Here is a 23,221-nt window from a genome sequence, read left to right as displayed (position 1 = left end):
TAGCGACTGGAAACAGTCCAGCCGGAACTACCAAACCATGTCTTTCCTAGACCGGAATCAAGCATCCAAGCACCGGTTTCTGGCTTGGTAGTTCGGACTGGACTGTTCCCATGAGGCACAGGGTCAGAGCTGCTTTGCATATAGCCAGTGTCTAACCCAGGGTGGTGTGGAGTGCAACAAAAACGATGGATTTAGGCCCAGATCCTTGTACTGGGGTGAATGTATGACATTGTTCTACATTCTGTCCATCAACTGTGTTTTTTGCAATTTTCACCCCAAGTGTGCTGGGTATACTCAGACGTGAGTCCCAGGCTCTCCACACTACTGGAGTCAAGCTATCCAGGCTGATGAAGGCTGATAGCCAGAAACCGGTCCTTGGATGCTTGATTCCGGTCTGGGAAAGACATGGCTGGTAGTTCGGACTGGACTGTTCCCATGAGGCACAGGGTCAGAGCTGATTTGCATATAGCCAGTGTCTAACCCAGGGTGGTGTGGAGTGCAACAAAAACGATGGATTTAGGCCCAGATCCTTGTACTGGGGTGAATGTATGACATTGTTCTACATTCTGTCCATCAACTGTGTTTTTTGCAATTTTCACCCCAAGTGTGCTGGGTATACTCAGACGTGAGTCCCAGGCTCTCCACACTACTGGAGTCAAGCTATCCAGGCTGATGAAGGCTGATAGCCAGAAACCGGTCCTTGGATGCTTGATTCCGGTCTGGGAAAGACATGGCTGGTAGTTCGGACTGGACTGTTCCCATGAGGCACAGGGTCAGAGCTGATTTGCATATAGCCAGTGTCTAACCCAGGGTGGTGTGGAGTGCAACAAAAACGATGGATTTAGGCCCAGATCCTTGTACTGGGGTGAATGTATGACATTGTTCTACATTCTGTCCATCAACTGTGTTTTTTGCAATTTTCACCCCAAGTGTGCTGGGTATACTCAGACGTGAGTCCCAGGCTCTCCACACTACTGGAGTCAAGCTATCCAGGCTGATGAAGGCTGATAGCCAGAAACCGGTCCTTGGATGCTTGATTCCGGTCTGGGAAAGACATGGCTTGGTAGTTCAGACTGGACTGTTCCCATGAGGCACAGGGTCAGAGCTGATTTGGATATAGCCAGTGTCTAACCCAGGGTGGTGTGGAGTGGAAAAAAACGATGGATTTAGGCCCAGATCCTTGTACTGGGGTGAATGTATGACATTGTTCTACATTCTGTCCATCAACTGTTTTTTTTGCAGTATTTACAAATATGGCGCACTATGGCGCAAGAATTGACAGATGCATCAGAAATTCTAACGCATCTGTTGGTGGAAAAGTCACGCATTGCTGCAGTCGTGTCGCAAGCACGACGCAACTACAGCAATGTGTTTTGTGACCTATATCCAATACACTGTGTCACTCCTTCCGCCTGCCTCAAACAGGCGTAAGATTTTGACGCAGGGGCATCCTAAAAGTCACGCAGTGAAATCTTGTAGATTTCACTGGGTCACTTTTACGAGGCTTTCCTGCATGGTAACGCCTACCCTGCATACATTATACCTGACGCAGGTATAATGTCATGCAGGGCTTAACAACGTGATGCATCTCCCTAGATGCGTCACGTTGTAAATTTGCCGCATTTTTTGCACTGCTGTTACGTCACCAAAGTGACACAATGACAGCTTAAAAGTGACGCATGGGGCTTGTAAATCTGCTAGCACAAAGAGGGGTAGAGACTGCCCTCACTCACACACAAATGTGTGTGACATGCTACATCATCGGATCTGCTAAACAGGTCGCGCCGGCCTTAGTGGGAGGCATAGTAAGACGGTCGAAACATGTTGGCATTGGCAGTTTAAGGAGGGGTGTTTTGGGAACTTGATATTCTCTATAACACTTTCCATCTTCACCATTTTAATCCTGACCGTGAAATCCAAGAATAAAGGTCTCTCGAAGGGTATCCATGAGCCAGTTTTAAGCACTTTCTATTGCTGCACTTTTTTTCTATCACTGTACCCAGTCACAGGGTAGCACACACTCTGTTATCACTGTTTTGACACTGTTGTGTTTGTTTTTATGTTTCCCCCTCCTTATGCTCCGTCCTGTGCGTGGCTACGCCAGGACGTTTTGTTAGCAGACCCGATGATGAAGCATGTCACACACATTTGTGTGTGAGTGAGGGCAGTTTTCTAAACACACAATTTGTGCCACTGCATGTCTACGATTGTCTTTGTGTTAACATGTTTAACTAGGGGGTTTGGGGTAGTGGAGAGTTATTGACCCCCTCCCCTTCTTTGTGAATTGGAGCTAGTAAATCTGCCCCTGCGTACACGGCAGCAAAGGGTGTCTCAACCCTGCCCAGTCTTTCCACACCAATCATAAAGTGTACAACATCAATGAATGAGTGAATTCCACCGAACACTTCATCCCTAAAAGAAAGAGAAACTAGTATTCAGCAAGGAAGTATACTGTGAGCAATTGGTGACTTAACCTCTTGCAGTCATCCCACACAAAACATCTGAAACGGAAATGGGTGACTTAACCTCTCGCAGTAATCCCAAACATCAACATCTGAATAAGAAATACCCACAGTTACGATGACGCAATACAGATGTAGCGTTGCCCATCTTTACCATGGTTGTGCATGCATTGTAGCATCGAAGACAAGTTTTAAGACATAGCTGTGACGCCCAGACCCCGGGTTCAAAGCTCTCCTTGTAACTATTGTACAAGCAAGTTGGTTTTCTGCTGAGAACAACTTTGCATGTTTGATAGAAGCGATTTACATTTTGAGCATGAAAATGGCAGTGCTAAAGCAATGGAGTCTGATGCTGCGGTGAATTGACCCTGCACACGAGATCTGATGAAGGTGTTTGTGTGTATTAGGGGTGGGCGGAATTTGCATAGTCGCGCTACTCAAAGCTCAAAGAAATGGTAAAAAATCTCTGCGAGCACGCAAAAGTTCCACAAGCACGTGTAATTGCTTGTTCCGCCCGTTCGCGATGCTTTTTTCCTGTTCGTGAACACTGTTTGCGTGCTCGGGGCGAAATATCTTGCAAATGCGCATTTTAAAAGCATGAACAAGCAAAAAATTCAGCGAAGCTGCGGATCGCAGAATTTTTGGCTATACCCCGTTCTCCGCGGAACGCGAAATTACCCAAATTCCGCAAATTCCGTGAGCGGAACGGAATTTACCACTCAGGCCTAGTGTATACATGATATTTCTACACCTTGAACCTGACCAGAAGGCAGCACAGCTCTGTATGGGCCCGATTCACAGAATGAACTTAAGACTCAATCCTAAACTTATTACTATTTTGGTATTCACAGAATGCACTTTCTACTTTTGGCATTCACAGAATGAACTTACTACTTTTGGTATTCACAGAAGTTAGGATTTTGTCTTAAGACAAACTTAAGACAGACTTAAGACAGAATTAAGAAAAACTTAAGTCAGACTTAAGACAGACTTAAGACAAAATCCTAACTTAAGTCTGTCTTAAGTCTGTCTTAAGTTTGTCTTAAGACAAATTTAAGACAAAATCCTAACTTCTGTGAAAACCAAAAGTAGTAAGTTCATTCTGTGAATGCCAAATGTAGTAAGTGCATTCTGTGAATACCAAAATAGTAGTAAGTTTAGGATTGAGTCTTAAATTCATTCTGTGAATCGGGCCCTGTATGTCTGTAGATTTCTTGCATCAGAAAGCTATACATTTTCTATGGAGATTAGGTTCATCTTCTATCAGTTGTAAGTGTCCAAGGAGTTAGATAATAAATGAATAATGTCAAAAGAATGTGCTTTAAAATGTCCTTTAGTGTATGCTACACCACAAAATGTGTATTACTTTTTATAACAGTAATTTGCCTTTCCTTGGTGCATAACCTTGGTAATATTGCCACATATTTTGGTCTTCCAGTACCACATAACTTCAAAGGTTGCTTCAGTTGATAGAGAAACATGAACCCTGGAAGTTTCACTTTCTTCGAGACCCTTTAAATGAGAGATTGGCCTGCTCAGACAGTAAAGCAGCTGGAAAACTCTCCTATGTTGAGCTCAGGCGCTGACAAAGTCGGGTTCAATGTGGTTCTGTCCAAACTTTGGGGCTCTCCAAGCCGGTAGCTGTTTGCTCACAGGTAACTCCTACATGATAAAGAAGAACAGATTTTTAGGAGCAGTGCCGGGCACTCTCTTCTGCCCGCACAACAATCCATCCTACAGGCTTCCAGGTTTACCGGTGTAAGATCTCTTTGCCTCTTTTAGCAAGCATGTGGGAACATGAAAAACTGTATTTAATGACGTCAGAGCACCTAAGGGAGGGAGTGACCCCACCTTCGTGTGTAAGAACTAGAGCTGGAAATATAATATCATGAATCCATAATTATATATGTTTGTTAAATAGGGCATCTTAATGCACTTCTGCCATGTGTAACAGTGCTCAGTTCAACCTTGGAAAGATGGAGGTCAGGACCAGCCTGTCCAGGATTTGTATATTATGGTGGATGTCACCACTGAGTGTTTCACTCACTGAGCCATCTCTGCCTAAGAGTAACCCTGGGCGGGGCTAAGCAGAGGGCCACGGAGTTGGAAATAAACTCCGTGGAGCTTCGCTACGCCGCCTGCCTCCACCCCCCTATTAAGATATAAGTTACCAGTAAAAAAAAAAAAAAAAAAAACACTTACCTCTTTCCTGCGGCGTCCCCAGGCACGCCCTCCTCCTCTTACTCGCCATACGGGTCGCAAGAAATGCGCAAGCGCTGGAGTGCGCAGATGCGCAGTTTTCCCGATTAGTACCAGTATGACGACGAAGAGGGCAGCCCAGGGAATGCTGCGGTAAGGAGGTAAGTGGTTTTACATTTTTTTAAATTATTGGTAACTTATAGCTTAATAGGGGGTGGAGGTGGGCGTCAGGCCAACTCCGCTGCGGAGTATGCGGAGCGTAGTCTATTCCACGGAAAGCGGAGTAGGCAAATCTCCGCACACTCCGTGGGCGGAGCGGAGATCTCCGCCCATGTTTACCTAAGAGACACCTCAGTCAGGGCACACCGGTAAAATTGTTGTTAGATTTGGGGGTCTCTGGTTGTCACAGGTATGCACTTGTGACAAACAGGGTCCCTCTCCTCTAGTCAGGGCAAGGGACTTACTCCTGAAAATAACCCCTGCTCACCCTCTAGGTAGTGTGGCGCAAGCAGTCTAGGCTAAACTTCAGGGCGTTCAATGGTTAAGCATTTATCGCTGTTCACAATAATTAAATGACCCACCACAAATGGACACCAGTCTAGGTTTGTATAAAAATATGTAGACTTTATGTAAATATAGATAGTTCCTATGCAGACTTAATACAAGACCATAAATAGCGTTTTGGATGCACACAATACTGTTTAGGGTAAAGAGTTCTTTTGTAAATAGGCTTTTACTCAGGTTTGCGCAGTTCTTATTCACGGGGATGGCCCTCTACTGGTAGAAAGGCTAGAGGACTGTTATCAACAAAACGGACCCTCTGGTCCGCTGCAGCACCCTTTGGTACGATGCACAAAAGTACCTGATTGCTTGTGGGGAAGTGCGGGCAAAAGGAGACATTCCTCAGTAGCTTCCGGGGGGAGATCCGGAGGTAGGGAGTCTCCGTGGTGCAGAATGTCCCAGCTGGACTTCGGGAGGCGCTACGGAGGGTTCGATTCGTAGGCGATCCTTTGTAACCAGCCAAGGTCCTCGAAGGCGGCAATGCGGCACGTAGCGTGCGGCGCGGCCTCGGGGGGTTTCACAGGGTACGGGGTGGTGCGCTTTAAGATGGACGCACCGTACTCTCGCAGAGTAAACACCAAGGCTGGATCTTACTGAGGCGGCGTACGAGCCGTATCTTCTTTTGCGGGCAGGATCTCCGGGGCGGCAGTGCGGCACGTAGTGGCCCAGTAGGACTCGTACTGGGCGGCTTCTCTTGTGCGGCGCGGCCCCGGGAGGCGGAGACAAAGTGCGATTGAGTGCGCTTCAAGCGTACGCGTCGTACCTTGCAGGGCGCTTGCGAAGGTCGCGGCAGCTGTCAGCGGTGCGGTGCGACTCCGGCTGTGAAGAGGTCAAAGGCGAGGCAGGTGCGGGGCGGCCCTGGGTGGACACAGTGTGGCTATGGCTGCAACCAGTGAGGGCACACGATGTTGGCGGCTACGGCACAGACTCAGGGACACTTCAGGGCTAAAACAACAAGCATTTACAATGCAATGGTTTCGCCTTTGGAAAAGTTAGAGCTATTGGCATTGCTCATGACATTTCTTCTTTTTTTTTTTTTCCTTATAAATAAATGGCATTGTTATTTACATTGCCAACAGCTCTCACAGTCCACACAGCTCTCACAGTCCACACAGCTCTCACAGTCCACACAGCTCTCACAGCACACACAACTCACAGCCCACACAACTCACAGCCCACACAGCTCTCACAGCACACACAGCTCTCACAGCACACACAGCTCTCACAGCACACACAGCTCTCACAGCACACACAGCTCTCACACTGGACCCTGAATGTATAGCGTAAATCGAGGCAAGGAACTCTCCACCGCAGAGTGTACACGAGTAACACCGATCCACGTGCACCCTCTCACTGAGGCACAGGAGAACTCGAAGCCCAGACGTCGGCTCGAATCTTAGCGCCCTTTGTGGCATGTCTCTGGTGGGCAGAAGTGGCTCATGCTACAAAAATGGGCAAGAATCGGCTGAACATGCTGCAGGTGGTGAGTCAGGAGGAGGTGAGTGGCTCTGGCAAAGCAACACGCTGCTGGTTGTAGAGGGCAGTCAGAAGCTAGAAACGTGTGCATTCTGGGATGTGTAGTCCTGATTCACTTCAATTCGACCAACACGTCTGAAACTAATGATTGTATGAAGGAAATCCCAGAACTTACAAAGCTGTGTCCCTTTGACTTGCAGTCAACGGGGAATCATTTGATACAAAGTTAGGATATACCCGTCCAATATGGTATTGTATGTACATATCTGGGTCGATCTATTCCTATTGGGAATGCCCATTGGCCACGTGCAACTAGACACATGGGGCCAGCAGAACCCCAGACAACGAGGCCTAAGGGACAAAACCTACACACTTAAAAATACAGGAGTCTGACGAAAATAAAGCGATGATGGCTAGTCAAGACTTACGTGACAAATGGAACCGGAGAGGAACATAAAACTATTAAGAAAAAATTCTGCTCAAGGGCACACATTGGAAGTTAAAGTGCACCCTCCTAAATCCCAAATCATGTGTAATAAACCAGCGAAATATAGACATTGAAAAAGTAAACAAATCGCGTAGGTTACGGTGACTACTAGAAATAAGTACTGGCAAGCTCCAGGTGAATGCGCTACTGGCATAAATAAAATGGAGCAATTGAATTATAGTGAGGGAATCAAAGAGGTGGCGGCAAAGTAAGGCCCACTATACAGTCACGTGGTAAGAAAGAGTACCGATCGGTCACCCTCATTTTTCGGACGTGTTCCCTAAACCCATGCTCAATGAATATCCCCGACACCCGGGCTTCCCGCCCCTCCCGTGCCTCCAATACTCACTGCAGGGGGCGGTCCGGTGCCCTGCGTCCCCAGCCGAGCACGATACTGTAACTCAATAGATTTCTCCTGCGCAAAAGCTGCTTGCGCAGCTTTTTTGCAGCCGAAACCTAAAAAAGTAATGGTTGAAAAGTAAGCAGTGGAAGAATAGAAGCCAGAAATATCAGGCTACAGTCACCAGCATTATTGCTTATGGCCCAGGGTAAAGTTGCCATACAAACTGCTACATAGTGTGGAGCTTACTGATCCCGGGTATTGTTATGATCAGAAGCCCCGTTTATGAATTTGTGAGGCGTAGTATTCTATTTCACAGGTATTTGCCCCACCTTTTATAAAGGTGCCTTAACTCTTGCCACGTCCCCCTTAGAGACCACTCACCATTGTCATCCTACTCAAAGCAGTTAATATAACACATATATTTAAAACGTTGACCCTTATCAGCTGCGATATGGTGGGCTGCTAAATTCAGATTTTACAACACTTTGTCCTGCTTTCAAAACAGGAAAAATGCATATACGTACCACCAGGGTAGGCTGCCTGTAATCTAGAGGCCACGAAGGAACACACATTTTACACTATATTGGTCAGACGGAGATTTCGGTTTCAGGAAGCTGCCAAGCGACTTTCTTGACCAAAATTACAGAGATGTGAGAAGCAATTTAAAGTCCAGATGATATGCACTTCTCGATATATGTGAAGATAAAATGTAATCACCAAAATGCATCTGTCAACGTATACAATGGAAATACTGACCGCTGCTTGATGATTTCAACTATACTAAAAATACCGAGAAGGCAAACGTGGCATACGACCCCTGGGATGTGCTGATGATTAAATTAGAAGCAAAGTCAGCTGATCGCTCTCAATGAGCGTGTAAGTATAATTGGATCATTGATATATTAATTACTCCTGTGATGAGGAAGAATGAGTAGACATATCTAAAATTGCCTTCCTTTTTTCTCCCCGCCCCCCCAAAAATATAATATTTTATTTTTTCTTCTTGCTCACACATGATAATCTTGGAATACAATAATGTAAACATTGCTAAGAAAGTGCATTGTAAATTATATGTAGATCATAGCCGTATACCTGGGACCAAGTGTTTGGGGTTATAGCATAGAGTTTGTTGAACATGGTGATGTATGGCTCTCGAACATATAACAAGTGGAGTCACATTTGACAGTAGAACTTGCTATGTGTGCTATAAACGTACAAAAATTAATAAAGAGCTGTGAAACAAAAAATAAACGTATGTGACTGAAGAAAGACGGCCTGATTATGTACTGTTAATCTTCATTACTCTAAATCCTACTTCCACTCGTCCCAATCATTACCTTTTGTCCACATCCTTACCATGTGAGGCATACCAAAGCAATTAAGGACTTTGATGTAAAAGAATCGTTCTCACCAATATAATGCAACAAACATAATTTGAATACATAAAGGTGACACGACATGTGAAACAATTAAAAGAGCAAATATCAATCATATTTCCAGCTCTAAATAAAACAAACGTGCAAACCATATTAAGCTGCTGTATAATGCAAACACCATGCCAAAGTTCTCCCCAATAAACAAACGTGCAAACTAGATTAAGCTACTGCATAATGCAAACCTCACGCCAAAGTTCTCCTCAATATTACAAATATTCTGCAGGGAATGTTATGTCCTATACAGCGTCTAGTTTAGGTTTAAGTTAAATAATCAGAGAACAACTGTCACAAGCTCCAACCAGCACCATAGTAAGGGGCAACTGCCCACGAGAGTCTAGCGTGTGCATCTCACCTACCTCAGTTCTTGTCCCTTCCGATCCACTGGCACCGGCTGCAGAAACCAGCTGCTCCCGCGTCGGACCTAAACAGACAGCACAGGTCCCCTCACCAATCAGGTGATAAAAAGAAAGCCATCTTGGAATGGTACATATATTTAATTCTCTCTAATAAAATGTTCATAAAAATAGGATTTAGAGAAAGAACTGCTCAAAAGTTAATTTTGATAGGTTTGTAAAGTACTTTTAAATCTATGCCTAAAAATCCACGTAAAAAAATTGATTACATCCTAGGTACAGAATTCGATCTAAATGTCCACGAAAACGTTGATGTGTTCCTTCGGCGTCAACTAAGCAGTGCGTCCATTTTATCGCACAGCATGCCACACTTCACAGCAAACTTGCTCCCTTCAGTGAAAAGCGGCCGCAAGGATTTACGAAACCTACACAATAGTTGCACATTTCAGTCCCCTTTTAGTTTCTGTTTTCCTCTTCTTTCTTCATTGAAAGATCTGTCTATAATTTCTTACTTCCGGATTTGTAGAGACCAAAACAAACCATCTCTTCCTCGTTTACGGGCTGGAAACACCAGCCCTTCCAGAAATCTAGGCCGCCAGTCACAAATTCTGTGACGCCATATTGCATGTGTAACCTGGCCTCTATTTGCCATTCATACGTTTCCCAAACACCAAAGTTGGTCCTAATAACGGTTAGCGCTCTAGTTTATAAAGTGACGGGTTTTAACTCTAGGGCGCGTAGCCCATAGAGTTTGTTCTATTGTGTTGATGAGCTCACAATATTCTGCTGATTGGCTAAGCTGTGATGTTTCGATCACTGCACTGCGCCTGCTCGCTTTACTGGTCAAAGGAAGAAGATGGCGGGTACCGGTGGCGAGAACCGGCTGATGTCGCTACCAATGTCCCGCATTCGTGTCATCATGAAAAGTTCCCCAGATGTGTCCAACATCAACCAGGACGCGTTGCTGCTCACCACAAAAGCCACGGTGAGGGTGGCAGGTGAGGGAGGGACGGGACGTGGGGTAGAACGGTCCCTGAAGTTTATAGACCTGATTCGGAATGGGGTGGCCAGAAACGATGCGTCCAAGGTGCTGGAGAAAGGGTGTGGAGGACAATAGATGGGTGTACCGTAAACTCTGGATTGGCCGGCCGGCTGAAGAAACCCCCGGGCGGGGATCGAGCAGAACGGGAGGGAGGGAGGGAGGGAGGGGGAGAAAGGGAGGGAAGGTCACTCACCCGTCCCGAGCAGCAAGGGAGGTGCCGGCAATGCCGGACCAGACACGGGGGCGTTCCCGGCGTCCCGTGACGTCGGCAAAAGCCAAAGAATGTCGGGAACGCCCCCGTGTCTGGTCCGGCATTGACGGACAGGCCCCTCGTCCAATGGCAAGGCTCCGTTTACGGAGCCAGCCAATCAAGGACGAGGGCCGAACCAAGCCACACTATGGAACTCAACAGGATTTCGCCTGCGCCGAAAAGATGCGCAGAGCGCATCCTTCGGCGAGGCGAAACCTAAAAAGTTGTGAGGCACACAGCGACGGCGTTTCAGCGGCACGAGCGTAGGCAGCCCAGCAGCTCGTTTTTGAAGGGGAGAGAGCCCAATGGTCATGGGGCTCAGTTCAGGGGGCAAGCTCTCTTCCAGGCCCTTGGAGATTGTCTTTGAAGCACAATTTCTTTGCAGAAAGTAAAGCAAGTTTAAATGTAGCAAGTCTTTGTAGGTTTCTTCCTCTCCTTTGGCAGCAAGGCAACCACTGCAGGCCAGTCCCCCACGATAGGGACAGTCTTCCTCCTTCAGCTTTACCGGTTCCTTATCTTTGGGCAGAAGTGTCTTCTTGGTTCAAAAGCAGGATCTAATTTCTTGGGAGCAGGGCTCCTACTTTTACACAGCATTTCTTTTGTTCTTGCAGGCCAGGGGGGGCTTTGCCTAATCCAGTCCAGTCCCTGAGCACTTTATTTTGCAGACTCTGGCTTCTCCTTTCAGTGAGCAGGGCAGGGACATAAGACGCTCCGCAGGAGGTGGAGCCAGCATTGTGGTGACAAGTACAGTCCAGGAGTACTCTGTTGACAGTCTTCCCCTCTCTCTTTACAAGGTGCAGGGCAGAGACATCAGACGCTCCCCGGGGGGCGGGCCAGCATTGAGGTGGCAGTGCACAGCCCTATTCAGAGTCAAGGGCACTCCCCCCATCCATCCTGGTGTAATCTCTCTATTCACCACCTGTCATCCCCAGCCTGTCTCCTGGAATTCCCCAGCCCTGTCATACACAGAAACCAGACAGCAGATACACATCAGAGCAGAGGCGGGCTGAAATGGTGAGGCAAGCAAATACTAACTTTCTAAAAGTAGTATTTGCAAACACAGGATATGAAAATAAACTTTACTAAAATAAGTATTTTATTATTCTGAATCCAGGCATATTAAACTTGACTTTCTTCCATGCTCTCTGAGTCTGTTAGGATTATAGAGTATAATAATCCCAGCAGCCCCTTCTGGCCTATGGAGAGCGGGTAGCCTTCAATAGTGAAAAACGAAAATGGCTGTAATTCACTATTAGGACATGCCACACACATCAGAGCTTGTCCTACCTTATGCTTACAATGCACCCTGCCCTTGGTCCTACCATAGGGGTGACTAATATGAAGATAAGAGAAGGCTTAGGAACTGGCAAGTAGGTGTACTTGCGCAGTCAGCATAACAGTACCAGACTGCGCGCAGGTTCTGCAATGGCAGACCCTAGACACATTTTACTAGGCCACTTCTGTGGGTGGCACAACCAGTGCTGCAGGCCCGCCAGCCGCATTTGTATTTACAAGCCCTGGCACTCCTGGTGCACTTTACCGGGGACTGACAGTAAACCAAATAAGCCAATCATGGAAACCAATCAATGTATATACTTTTCATAGGGAGCACTTGCACTGTGGCACTGATTGGCAGTGGCACAGTGCCCTGAGCAGCTAACACCAACAAAACACATGAGGCACAGCAGCAGAAAAGTGGAAGGGAGACTCACGCCAAGGTGCCAGGTCTAACAATTGTGCTTTGAGGGCCGTATTGCAAAAAGTGCCCCAAGGGTACGGTGGGTGTTTGGACTGACTTCTTGTGCCACTGTGGCTGGTTGGTTTGATAGAAAGGGTCGCGGATGCTGGCATGGGCTGGTCTGTAATACCAATGGCACTGGAGCACATACTGTGAGGGTGGGACCACAAGGGGGCGCACCCTCATTTGTATAGGCTGCAACCATGTAATGACTAGATGCTTTACCTCTGTGCCCACACCATATTTTGCAGAGGGGGGAGCAGGGGAAAAGGCAGGGCACCCCAGGCACCCCTGCAGGTGGGTGCCGTCACTCAATGCCCTCCTCCCAGGGTAGATGCGAGGTGGCAGTAAAGCTGACCTTGCCATGGTCTGTCCCAAGTGCAGCCAGTTAAAGGTTCACTGCAGCTCAGACGGGACCAGTGCACCCTGGAGGATGTAGTAGAGGCCCAGGCATCCAAGATAAGTGGAAAACTGGGGGAATATGAACAGCTGAGTCTTCACAACAGACCTTTCTGGCAGACCAGCGGCAGTGCCCGCTTCACAGTTCCATGTGAGTAACTCATCCAGTCCAGGTTTTTTTTCTTTGCAATTGTTTCTCTTATTAGAAAACAGGTCTGTGAGTCCCAGAATGTAAAGGAAAACCGTGGACTGGATGAACTCCTCATGCATGGGCTGAGAAACATGAGAGCTTCGTGGCACCACTGGAGTGAAGGGTGGAGGCTGGAAGACCTGGACTGGCCATCTGTCCCACCGGGCACTGCCCCTGGCATTGCAGCCCCACGGCTGGAAGCCACCTGGGTCATTCTGTCCAGCTCCCCAGGGCTTTTGGCAGTGGGCACAGCTTGGGACTCTTGTGGTACCACTGGAGTGAAGGGAGGAGGCTGGGAGGCCTGGCCTGGCCTGGCCATCTGTCCCACCGGGCACTGCCCCTGGCTTTGAAGCCCCCACAGCTGGAAGCCCCCTGGGTCATTCTCTCCAGATCCCCAGGGCTTTTGGCAGTGGGCACAGCTGGGGCATCCTTTATGGTACCACTGGAGTGAAGGGTGGAGGCTGGCAGGCTTAGAATGCCAGTGTGTCTCACCCGGCACTGCCCCTGGCATTTAAGCCCCATGTCTGGAAGCCTCTGTGTCATTTTCACCAGCTCCCCAGGGCTTATGTCAGTGGGCACAGCTGGGGACTCTTGTGGTACCACTGGAGTGAAGGGTGGAGGCTGGGAGGTCTGGCCTGGCCATCTGTCCCACGGGCACTGCCCCTGGCGTTGAAGCCCCACGGCTGGAAGCCGCCTGGGTCATTCTCTCCAGGTCCCGAGGGCTTATGGCAGTGGGCACAGCTGGGGACTCCTTTGTGGTATTAGTGGAAGGAAGGGTGAAGGGTGGAGGGTGGCAGGCCTAGACTGGCCATCTGTCCCACCGGGCACTGCCCTGGCAGGTGAAGCTCCAGGACTGCAAGTGCCTCAGTAATTCTCCCCAGGGCTTAGGGTAGTAGACACAGCAGGGTTATGAGATCAAGGCGGGAGGGGGGGAGAGAAAGAGAGTGAGTGAAAGCGAGAATGAGATGGGATAGAAGAGAGTGGAAAGGGTGGGGATGTCTTGGACATTCTTGTCAGGGCGGCGTCTGATTCCCAGCCCGCCCTAAGACTGTGGGTCTCACCAGTCCAACGTTCCATCCTACGGCACCGACAGAAATGAGACCCCTTGAATCCTCATTGGTCAGGGCGAATCTATGTGTATCTCACCCCGTCACCGGGTCCAAGGGACCCCTGTTGATATTTCATGTATTTATGTTTATTTTTTCAATAAAAGTAGTACTCGGCCATGTATTTATCACTTCTTTTATTAGGGCATTGCTTTGTGTCCCAGCATGCTCTAGTACAGTAAATATTTGGGAATGAACCAGTTTTGATTTTAACATCGTCACGCAGTGCATTTTAAGAGGTCGGTGGAAACAAAGTTCCTACAAGTCCCCAGTGTGTTCATGAATTAACGAACCGCCCACTTCCGTCTTTCCCTTGAGAAGTTACAGAGTTATCTAAACACAGACACAGTGCAGAGACCCCTTGAGCTGCGTCAGAGACATTTACCAAAGACATAAACACAGTGTAAGGCTCGCCCTCTCAGAATCAGAGGAGGAGGGTGGACCATGTAAGGGCCCACGTGACATGGATGCAGTAGGCAGCTATACTATATGAGATAAAGTACCCCCTACCTTGTGCGAGTTTGTAGGTCAAGCCTCTTCATAAAATCATGGAATCCTAAAGTGACCTCTAATATCGGTTTTAGGTCTGGATCGACTGCACAGCGGCCTGCAAGACCTGATGTTTCGAATGCTTTAAAATATTCCAATCCTGGCTTCTGGCCCCGCCCACAGGAGTATCTCTGTGAAACAGGCAGCATAGGTGTTCTGACGTTTGCACCATGCTCCCTGCTGTCTCTCAGTGAGGCCCCCAACGCCTCCTTCCCGAGATCCTTTTCGGGGTGTTTTGCATATATTGCTGTTGCACGTTTCCTGCAAGTTCGTCATTTCCCTCTTCTCAGAGCAAACCTTTTCATCTTGATGTTGCATGTTTCATCCTTTTGGTGTGATTATTTATTCTCGATATGTAGAGCATGACCCTAGTTACAAGATAGTGGAGCGCTGTACAAAACAGTGGGGGGTCACTAGATGGAGCCCATGAACAGACTGGGGCACACGTGAGTATGGGAGCTTAGAGGGCTTGGAAGTGGGAGAGTTGTACGTTAAGATGTTATCTTGCAGTATGACAGTGTGTGGAGAAAAGTGCCTTCATTCGCTTGTAGTGGCTTGGGTTTGTTAGGTCTGGACTGGGCTCTTGTTCCCTATTTTTGGGATATTCCAGGAGAGCTCTTGCTGTCTGCTTTTCTCCTTCTCACGTCTCCTGGTTTCCAGATGTGTGATGTTTCTGCTCTGGGCGCTGCAGGTAGTTTTATTTATTTTTTATTTATAGATGTTTGATTTAGCACGATTTCTTCTTGAGCTGTAGGAATGATGCTGCTCACACTGACCTCCCACGTATTCAGAAAATGAATATTAATTGCATCTTTTCTTCTTTCTCTCTTCTGCAGGGCCTTCTGTGTGAGAAGCGTCGTAAGTACACCTGGCCAGAAGACTTTTAATGTTGCTAAAGTGTTCTCTGATGTGTTCTCCTGTGTATTCTCCCTTCCTTCATCTTTTCAAGGTTTGGTGCCACACATGTTTCTTCTATCCTTCCTTTTTTCCTGCTTTTCCATCCCCTCCTCCTTTCGTTCTCTCCTACCTTAGTACATTGTCTTATTCCTTCCTTCTCTGTCTCTTCCTTGATACTGTGCTTCCTCCCTCTCTCACCTATTCCCCACCGTCCTGCTTTCTCTCCATCTTTCCTCTCCCCTCAACTCTTCCATCCTTCCATGCTTCTTCCCCGTCTCGGTGCCTCTCCTCCTTAGCCTGTCCATTCCTTCCTTCCTTCTTCATTCTTCCTGTGCCCCCACCTTCCTCCCACCCTACCTTCACTCCTTTCTTCTTTCCTTTGTCGCCCCTCGTATCCCCTTTCTCACTCTTCTTTCTGCTCCTCTTTCGGTTCCTCACTATTCCTTCCACCCTAACTTTACTCCTTATTTGTTTCCACCATCGCTCCCTTTAATCCCTTTTTACACTCTTCTTTATATTCCTCTTCCAGTCCCTCTCTATTCCTTCCACCCTAATTCCAACTCTTCTTTTTTGTAATCGTCTTCCAACTCCTCTCTGTTCCTTCCACCCTACCTTTACTCCTTTCTTCTTTCCTTCATCCCTCCCACCCCCTTTTCCCACGCTTCTTTCTACTCCTCTTCTGTTTCCTCTCTATTCCTTCCACCCTAATTCCAACTCTTCTTTTTTGTAATCGTCTTCCAACTCCTCTCTGTTCCTTCCACCCTACCTTTACTCCTTTCTTCTTTCCTTCATCCCTCCCACCCCCTTTTCCCACGCTTCTTTCTACTCCTCTTCTGTTTCCTCTCTATTCCTTCCACCCTAATTCCAACTCTTCTTTTTTGTAATCGTCTTCCAACTCCTCTCTGTTCCTTCCACCCTACCTTTACTCCTTTCTTCTTTCCTTCATCCCTCCCACCCCCTTTTCCCACTCTTCTTTCTACTCCTCTTCTGTTTCCTCTCTGTTCTTTCCACCCTACCTTTACTCCTTTCTTCTTTCCTTCGTCGTTCCCTTTCATCCCTTTTCCAACTCTTCTTCTTTGTGCTCGTCTTCCAACTCCTCTCTGTTCCTTCCACCCTACCTTTACTCCTTTCTTCTTTCCTTCGTCCCTCCCTTTCATCCCTTTTCCAACTCTTCTTCTTTGTGCTCGTCTTCCAACTCCTCTCTGTTCCTTCCACCCTACCTTTACTCCTTTCTTCTTTCCTTCGTCCCTCCCTTTCATCCCTTTTCCAACTCTTCTTCTTTGTGCTCGTCTTCCAACTCCTCTCTGTTCCTTCCACCCTACCTTTACTCCTTTCTTCTTTCCTTCATCCCTCCCACCCCCTTTTCCCACTCTTCTTTCTACTCCTCTTCTGTTTCCTCTCTGTTCTTTCCACCCTACCTTTACTCCTTTCTTCTTTCCTTCGTCCCTCCCTTTCATCCCTTTTCCAACTCTTCTTCTTTGTGCTCGTCTTCCAACTCCTCTCTGTTCCTTCCACCCTACCTTTACTCCTTTCTTCTTTCCTTCGTCGTTCCCTTTCATCCCTTTTCCAACTCTTCTTCTTTGTGCTCGTCTTCCAACTCCTCTCTGTTCCTTCCACCCTACCTTTACTCCTTTCTTCTTTCCTTCGTCGTTCCCTTTCATCCCTTTTCCAACTCTTCTTCTTTGTGCTCGTCTTCCAACTCCTCTCTGTTCCTTCCACCCTACCTTTACTCCTTTCTTCTTTCCTTCGTCGTTCCCTTTCATCCCTTTTCCAACTCTTCTTCTTTGTGCTCGTCTTCCAACTCCTCTCTGTTCCTTCCACCCTACCTTTACTCCTTTCTTCTTTCCTTCGTCGTTCCCTTTCATCCCTTTTCCAACTCTTCTTCTTTGTGCTCGTCTTCCAACTCCTCTCTGTTCCTTCCACCCTACCTTTACTCCTTTCTTCTTTCCTTCGTCCCTCCCTTTCATCCCTTTTCCAACTCTTCTTCTTTGTGCTCGTCTTCCAACTCCTCTCTGTTCCTTCCACCCTACCTTTACTCCTTTCTTCTTTCCTTCATCCCTCCCACCCCCTTTTCCCACTCTTCTTTCTACTCCTCTTCTGTTTCCTCTCTGTTCTTTCCACCCTACCTTTACTCCTTTCTTCTTTCCTTCGTCGTTCCCTTTCATCCCTTTTCCAACTCTTCTTCTTTGTGCTCGTCTTCCAACTCCTCTCTGTTCCTTCCACCCTACCTTTACTCCTTTCTTCTTTCCTTCGTCGTTCCCTTTCATCCCTTTTCCAACTCTTCTTCTTTGTGCTCGTCTTCCAACTCCTCTCTGTTCCTTCCACCCTACCTTTACTCCTTTCTTCTTTCCTTCGTCCCTCCCTTTCATCCCTTTTCCAACTCTTCTTCTTTGTGCTCGTCTTCCAACTCCTCTCTGTTCCTTCCACCCTACCTTTACTCCTTTCTTCTTTCCTTCATCCCTCCCACCCCCTTTTCCCACTCTTCTTTCTACTCCTCTTCTGTTTCCTCTCTGTTCTTTCCACCCTACCTTTACTCCTTTCTTCTTTCCTTCGTCGTTCCCTTTCATCCCTTTTCCAACTCTTCTTCTTTGTGCTCGTCTTCCAACTCCTCTCTGTTCCTTCCACCCTACCTTTACTCCTTTCTTCTTTCCTTCGTCGTTCCCTTTCATCCCTTTTCCAACTCTTCTTCTTTGTGCTCGTCTTCCAACTCCTCTCTGTTCCTTCCACCCTACCTTTACTCCTTTCTTCTTTCCTTCATCCCTCCCACCCCCTTTTCCCACTCTTCTTTCTACTCCTCTTCTGTTTCCTCTCTGTTCTTTCCACCCTACCTTTACTCCTTTCTTCTTTCCTTCGTCGTTCCCTTTCATCCCTTTTCCAACTCTTCTTCTTTGTGCTCGTCTTCCAACTCCTCTCTGTTCCTTCCACCCTACCTTTACTCCTTTCTTCTTTCCTTCGTCCCTCCCTTTCATCCCTTTTCCAACTCTTCTTCTTTGTGCTCGTCTTCCAACTCCTCTCTGTTCCTTCCACCCTACCTTTACTCCTTTCTTCTTTCCTTCATCCCTCCCACCCCCTTTTCCCACTCTTCTTTCTACTCCTCTTCTGTTTCCTCTCTGTTCTTTCCACCCTACCTTTACTCCTTTCTTCTTTCCTTCGTCGTTCCCTTTCATCCCTTTTCCAACTCTTCTTCTTTGTGCTCGTCTTCCAACTCCTCTCTGTTCCTTCCACCCTACCTTTACTCCTTTCTTCTTTCCTTCGTCGTTCCCTTTCATCCCTTTTCCAACTCTTCTTCTTTGTGCTCGTCTTCCAACTCCTCTCTGTTCCTTCCACCCTACCTTTACTCCTTTCTTCTTTCCTTCGTCCCTCCCTTTCATCCCTTTTCCAACTCTTCTTCTTTGTGCTCGTCTTCCAACTCCTCTCTGTTCCTTCCACCCTACCTTTACTCCTTTCTTCTTTCCTTCGTCGTTCCCTTTCATCCCTTTTCCCACTCTTCTTTATGCTCCTATTCCAGTTCCTCTCTATTCCTTCCTTCCACCCTACCTTCATTCCTTTCTTCTGTCTTTCGTCGCTCCCTTTCTTCCCTTTTCCTATTCTTTTGTATACTTCTCTTTCGATTTCTCTCTATTCCTTCTGCCCTACCTTCACTCCCTTCTTCTTTCCTTCATTGCTCCCTCTCACCCTTTTTCCTAATCTTCTTTCTACTCCTCTTCTGTTTCCTCTCTATTCCTTCCACCTTACCTTTACTCATTTCTTCTTTCCTTAGTCGTTCCCTTTCATCCCTTTTCTCTCTTCTTTATGCTCCTCTCCCAGTTTCTCTCTATTCCTTCCCCCATACATTCTTGCTCTTCTTCCCACCCTCTAGTCCCTCCTCCCTCCTTCCCTTCAGTGTGTTTTCTCCCATTCAGCCATTTCCTCCACCGCTTCTATCCTTCCATACCTTCTCCACCCTCCCAACATATCTGATTTCCCTTCACCATTCCCCTCTCCCTTCATTTCTGTTACATTTCCCTTCCTTTTGGTGTGATTATTTATTCTGGATATACAGAGCATGACCCTAGCTACAAGGTAGTGGAGCGCTGTACAAAAAAGTGGAGGGGTCACTAGATGGAGCCCATAAAAAGATTGGGGCACAAGTGAGTATGGGAATTTAGAGGGCTTGAGAGAGGGAGTGTTGGAAGTTAGGTTGTTATCTTGCAGTAAGATAGTGTGTGAAGAAAAGTGCCTTCATTCGCTTGTAGTGGCTTGGGTTTGTTGGGTCTGGACTGAGATCTTGTCCGTATTTTTGGGCCATTCCAGGAGAACTCTTCCTGTCTGTTTTTCTCCTTCTCACAACTCCTGGTTTCCAGACCTATGACGTTGCTGCTCTGGGAGCTGCAGGTATTTTGTTTTATTTTGTTATTCATAAATGTTTTTATGTAGCACGAACATAACGTGTGAGGGTATCAGAGCGCTTTACAAATGATCGGAAGAAAGAAAACAAAAGCATAGTCAAGAGAGGTACAGACCTTGTAAGTTCACAAATTGAGGAAAGTAACATCCCTAGAGCAAGTCGAAGAGACAATAAACACTGTCCAACTGTCTAGTGATAGTCTTGGGTGCAGACCATGAGTCCGATTGTGGGACCGAGAGCAGACATTTGTTCATAAGTAGTATTTAACTTCTTCTTTGAAAGATGCAGCTGAGGGGATCAGCCTGATTTCAGGAGGTAGGGCACCGCCAGAGATCCTGATCCTAGAGGCTCTATATAGGGTTTTGTGAAGGATGCTGCTCACCTGAAGGAAATGCAGGTGCTGAGGGGCTCCGGGAGAGATCTGTCTGAGCGGGCGACCCGGTTAAACATGTGGAGACCCTTGCTCATGTGGGTGGCTGCTGGAAGGATGCATCTTAGGTGGGATTCCAGCATTCCTGTCAGCAGGATGGTACTTCCATTAAGGTTCACCAAGGGATCCACGCTTGTGCTATATCTGTCGTCCTTTCAGAAAGGCTGGACTTTACTTTCTGAAGCCCCCTCGGTGGGCGCCATGCTGTTTTCCTCGTTGGAGGGCAGTGGAATCCAGGGAGGTGTCAATGTGAACGACACAGAACTTTCTAGAGTTGGACAGTTGGGTTCCAAATTCCTTTAGAGTCATTCATGAGAGCTCGTCTTTAATTTATTGTTATTTGGCTTATGTTCAATGAGGAAGATTTTGTTTTCCTAAGTTTAATTTTGATGTAAGCTTTAAACATTGTTGCAGTGTAATTTAGTGCTCCACCTATTTATATGCAACTTATACTCACAGTGTTTCTAACGTATTGATCTGTGTGCATTTCTATTAATTAAATGAAGTAAGTGACTTTTTTCTAGGGGTGGGCAGAATTTGCGTAGTTGCTCTTTCCAAAGCTCCGTGCAATGGTAGAAAATCTCAGCGGGCACGCAAAAGTTCAACAAACACGCGGAATTGCTTGTTCTGCCCGATCGCAATGCTTTTTTCCTGTTCGTGAACGCTGTTTGCGTGCTTGGGGAGAAACATCTTGCGAACACGCATTTTGAAAGCACGAAAAGCAAATAATTCTGCAAAGCCGCGGATCACATAATTTTTGGCAATTCTGCATTCTACGCGGAACGTAAATTCTGCGAGCGGAACGTAATTTACCACCAAGGCCTACTGTATTCACATCTAGTAATAATCACCCGTATACAGTTGAAATGTAATCAATACATTTACTTATGCTAACTGGACTTGCTTGGAAGCCATGTTGATGTAAAGTTGGCCTAACTTGTAACCAGACTTAAGTTACACAAGTTGTTTATTTATGGCATGCGCTGGAAGTTTCATGTTCTTTTCCCCTCTGCAGGTGTACTATCAAGCTTCTCGTTGACTAGAATAGGCTAATTGGGATTGTACTGGAACTGTTAGATAGTTAAAAAGTAATTGAACTTGACTGTGGACACCAAGGCCGTAGTGGTGGTCGGGATCCTCCTGTACCAGGCAGACTAGGTTGTTGCTAACTTTAACTCAGTGCAGATGTGTGTTTCTTTGTCCAGTGCCTACCTGCTCCCAGAGAACAACACATCCTGATTGGTCGGTTTGGTGGAAACTGATACGAAGAGGTTTCCAAAACTTTCTTTCACGTATTATGTGTTCCATAGACTAGTTTACCAGATGCTGTTCTGTCTTCTCTGAGAAAAGACCTTTCTCACTGATTCTCCAGCTCAAAGTGTGAAGCTTCGTGCTTGAGCGCTTGTACTTTTCCCCCTAAACCTTAACTTGGTTCAACTGTTGCTGACGCCTTCTTCTTCTGAAATCCCTTGATGGCCACTTTTGAAGCGTTATTTAGAATAGTGAGACTTCTTACCGTATATTTGGATTGCTCTGCATTGTTATATTTTGCATCTTCTGTCTCATAATATAACTTTCGATTACATACTGATTTTGATGTGTATGCTCTTACAATATATATATATATATACTGAATTGTTACTAATTGATAAGGTTGTAATTGACTTATTTGCTAATAAAACCCTCATGGTTGGCACACCATCTTCTCGGTCGTTTCTGAGGAGCCACATGGGTTTCGCTGCAGTTGAAATGTGTTGCTGATAATGGCTCCTTTCTTTGGCTTCAAGTCGATGATCAAAGGTCCGTACGACCGGTGAAGAGTTCTGTTTGAAGACTTTGCTAAGCAGTTGAGATGCAAGTAGCTCTGCTCCATAACCTTCGCTTGGATGGGGGTGATGCTGTTGTTTAACTGGTCAACTACTTGTGACGTTTTCAGAAAAGGGTGTGTGCCTTCTGATTGTATTGACGTATATTTATGTCACTGCTGCCCAGAAGGGCTCTGAGGGACTCTTTTAGAGGCTAAATGTTACTGGAGAGAGGAATGGTCGTTGGGGTATGCCTTAGTTCATGAGGATGAGTCCCAATCTAGATGTGACCATCAGGATGAGCGAGGTATGGTACATGAGGAATGGCTTTTACAATCATTGTTTATATCTTTTAAAGCCCATTTTCTTGAGCAAAGCTTGGTGGGAGGTGGTGTTGAAAGATGCTGAGAGTTTGAGGAGATTCAAGGGACAATGGTTGCCACCGTCTTTGAAAAGAAGTTCATCGCCATCTACTCATTGTGTGGTTGTCTCTGTGCTGTTGCCCGAGTCCTCATTGGCAGTTCCGCAGGGGGTTCTTTACTCCTTGCTTCCTTCCATTATCCTCTGATCCCTTTTCTTTCCTCACCCTTTTCTCTCTCTCTTTTGCCAGCCTCCTCCTGCCTTCTTTTCCTTGGTACCTCAGTGTAGGGTATTTTCTTTCAATAGTTGTTCTTGTTTTTCCTTCTTTTTCTTCAGCTCAGCCATTGCCTCTTTTTTGCTCTTAAGACACCTTCAAAGGCAGTGGAGACAAGTAACCCAAACATTAGTGTCACGTTCACCTACTCATCTATGTATTCTCTGCCTACTATGTCTTAGTTTCCATCCCTTTTAGGAGTGTGCCATGTCACTATGGTAACCCCTTCATTGCCATACACAAGGTGGCAGGCACCACCCAGTGCCTGTCACGTTATGCATTGCAATGCACAACATGCACCATTAACATTGCGGCGGATGCTGTTAAAGCCAAGAATGCGCCCGTCAGTGTGGTGGGGCCATCCTAATATGCCTCGTGGGACCGCCGTACCTCTGCCGCCGCTCCTCTGGCGGTCGGTCCAATTTTCCTTTACGGTGGCGGGCACAAAGTCCGCCCACCATCGTAATGGGGCCCATA

General features: G+C 46.9%; 1 protein-coding gene across 2 annotated transcripts in view; it reads left to right on the top strand.

Annotated features, from left to right (window-relative positions):
* Nucleotides 1-23,221, top strand: part of IL17RC (interleukin 17 receptor C) — a 208,340-nt gene that overhangs the window by 61,070 nt on the left and 124,049 nt on the right. Inside the window, exons 2-3 of one of the 2 annotated variants that reach the window (XM_086939371.1) lie at nucleotides 15,428-15,449; nucleotides 19,782-19,862. In XM_086939371.1, the coding sequence (XP_086795497.1) occupies nucleotides 15,428-15,449; nucleotides 19,782-19,862 (103 nt within the window). The remainder of the gene's footprint in view (nucleotides 1-15,427; nucleotides 15,450-19,781; nucleotides 19,863-23,221) is intronic. The other variant, XM_086939372.1, reaches the window with a different exon arrangement.

This window comes from Lissotriton vulgaris, chromosome 9 (genome assembly GCF_964263255.1).
Source record: "Lissotriton vulgaris chromosome 9, aLisVul1.2, whole genome shotgun sequence".
Classification (NCBI taxonomy): domain Eukaryota; kingdom Metazoa; phylum Chordata; class Amphibia; order Caudata; family Salamandridae; genus Lissotriton; species Lissotriton vulgaris.
Note: the sequence above shows the minus strand (reverse complement) of the source record. Positions and strands in the feature narration are given on the sequence as shown.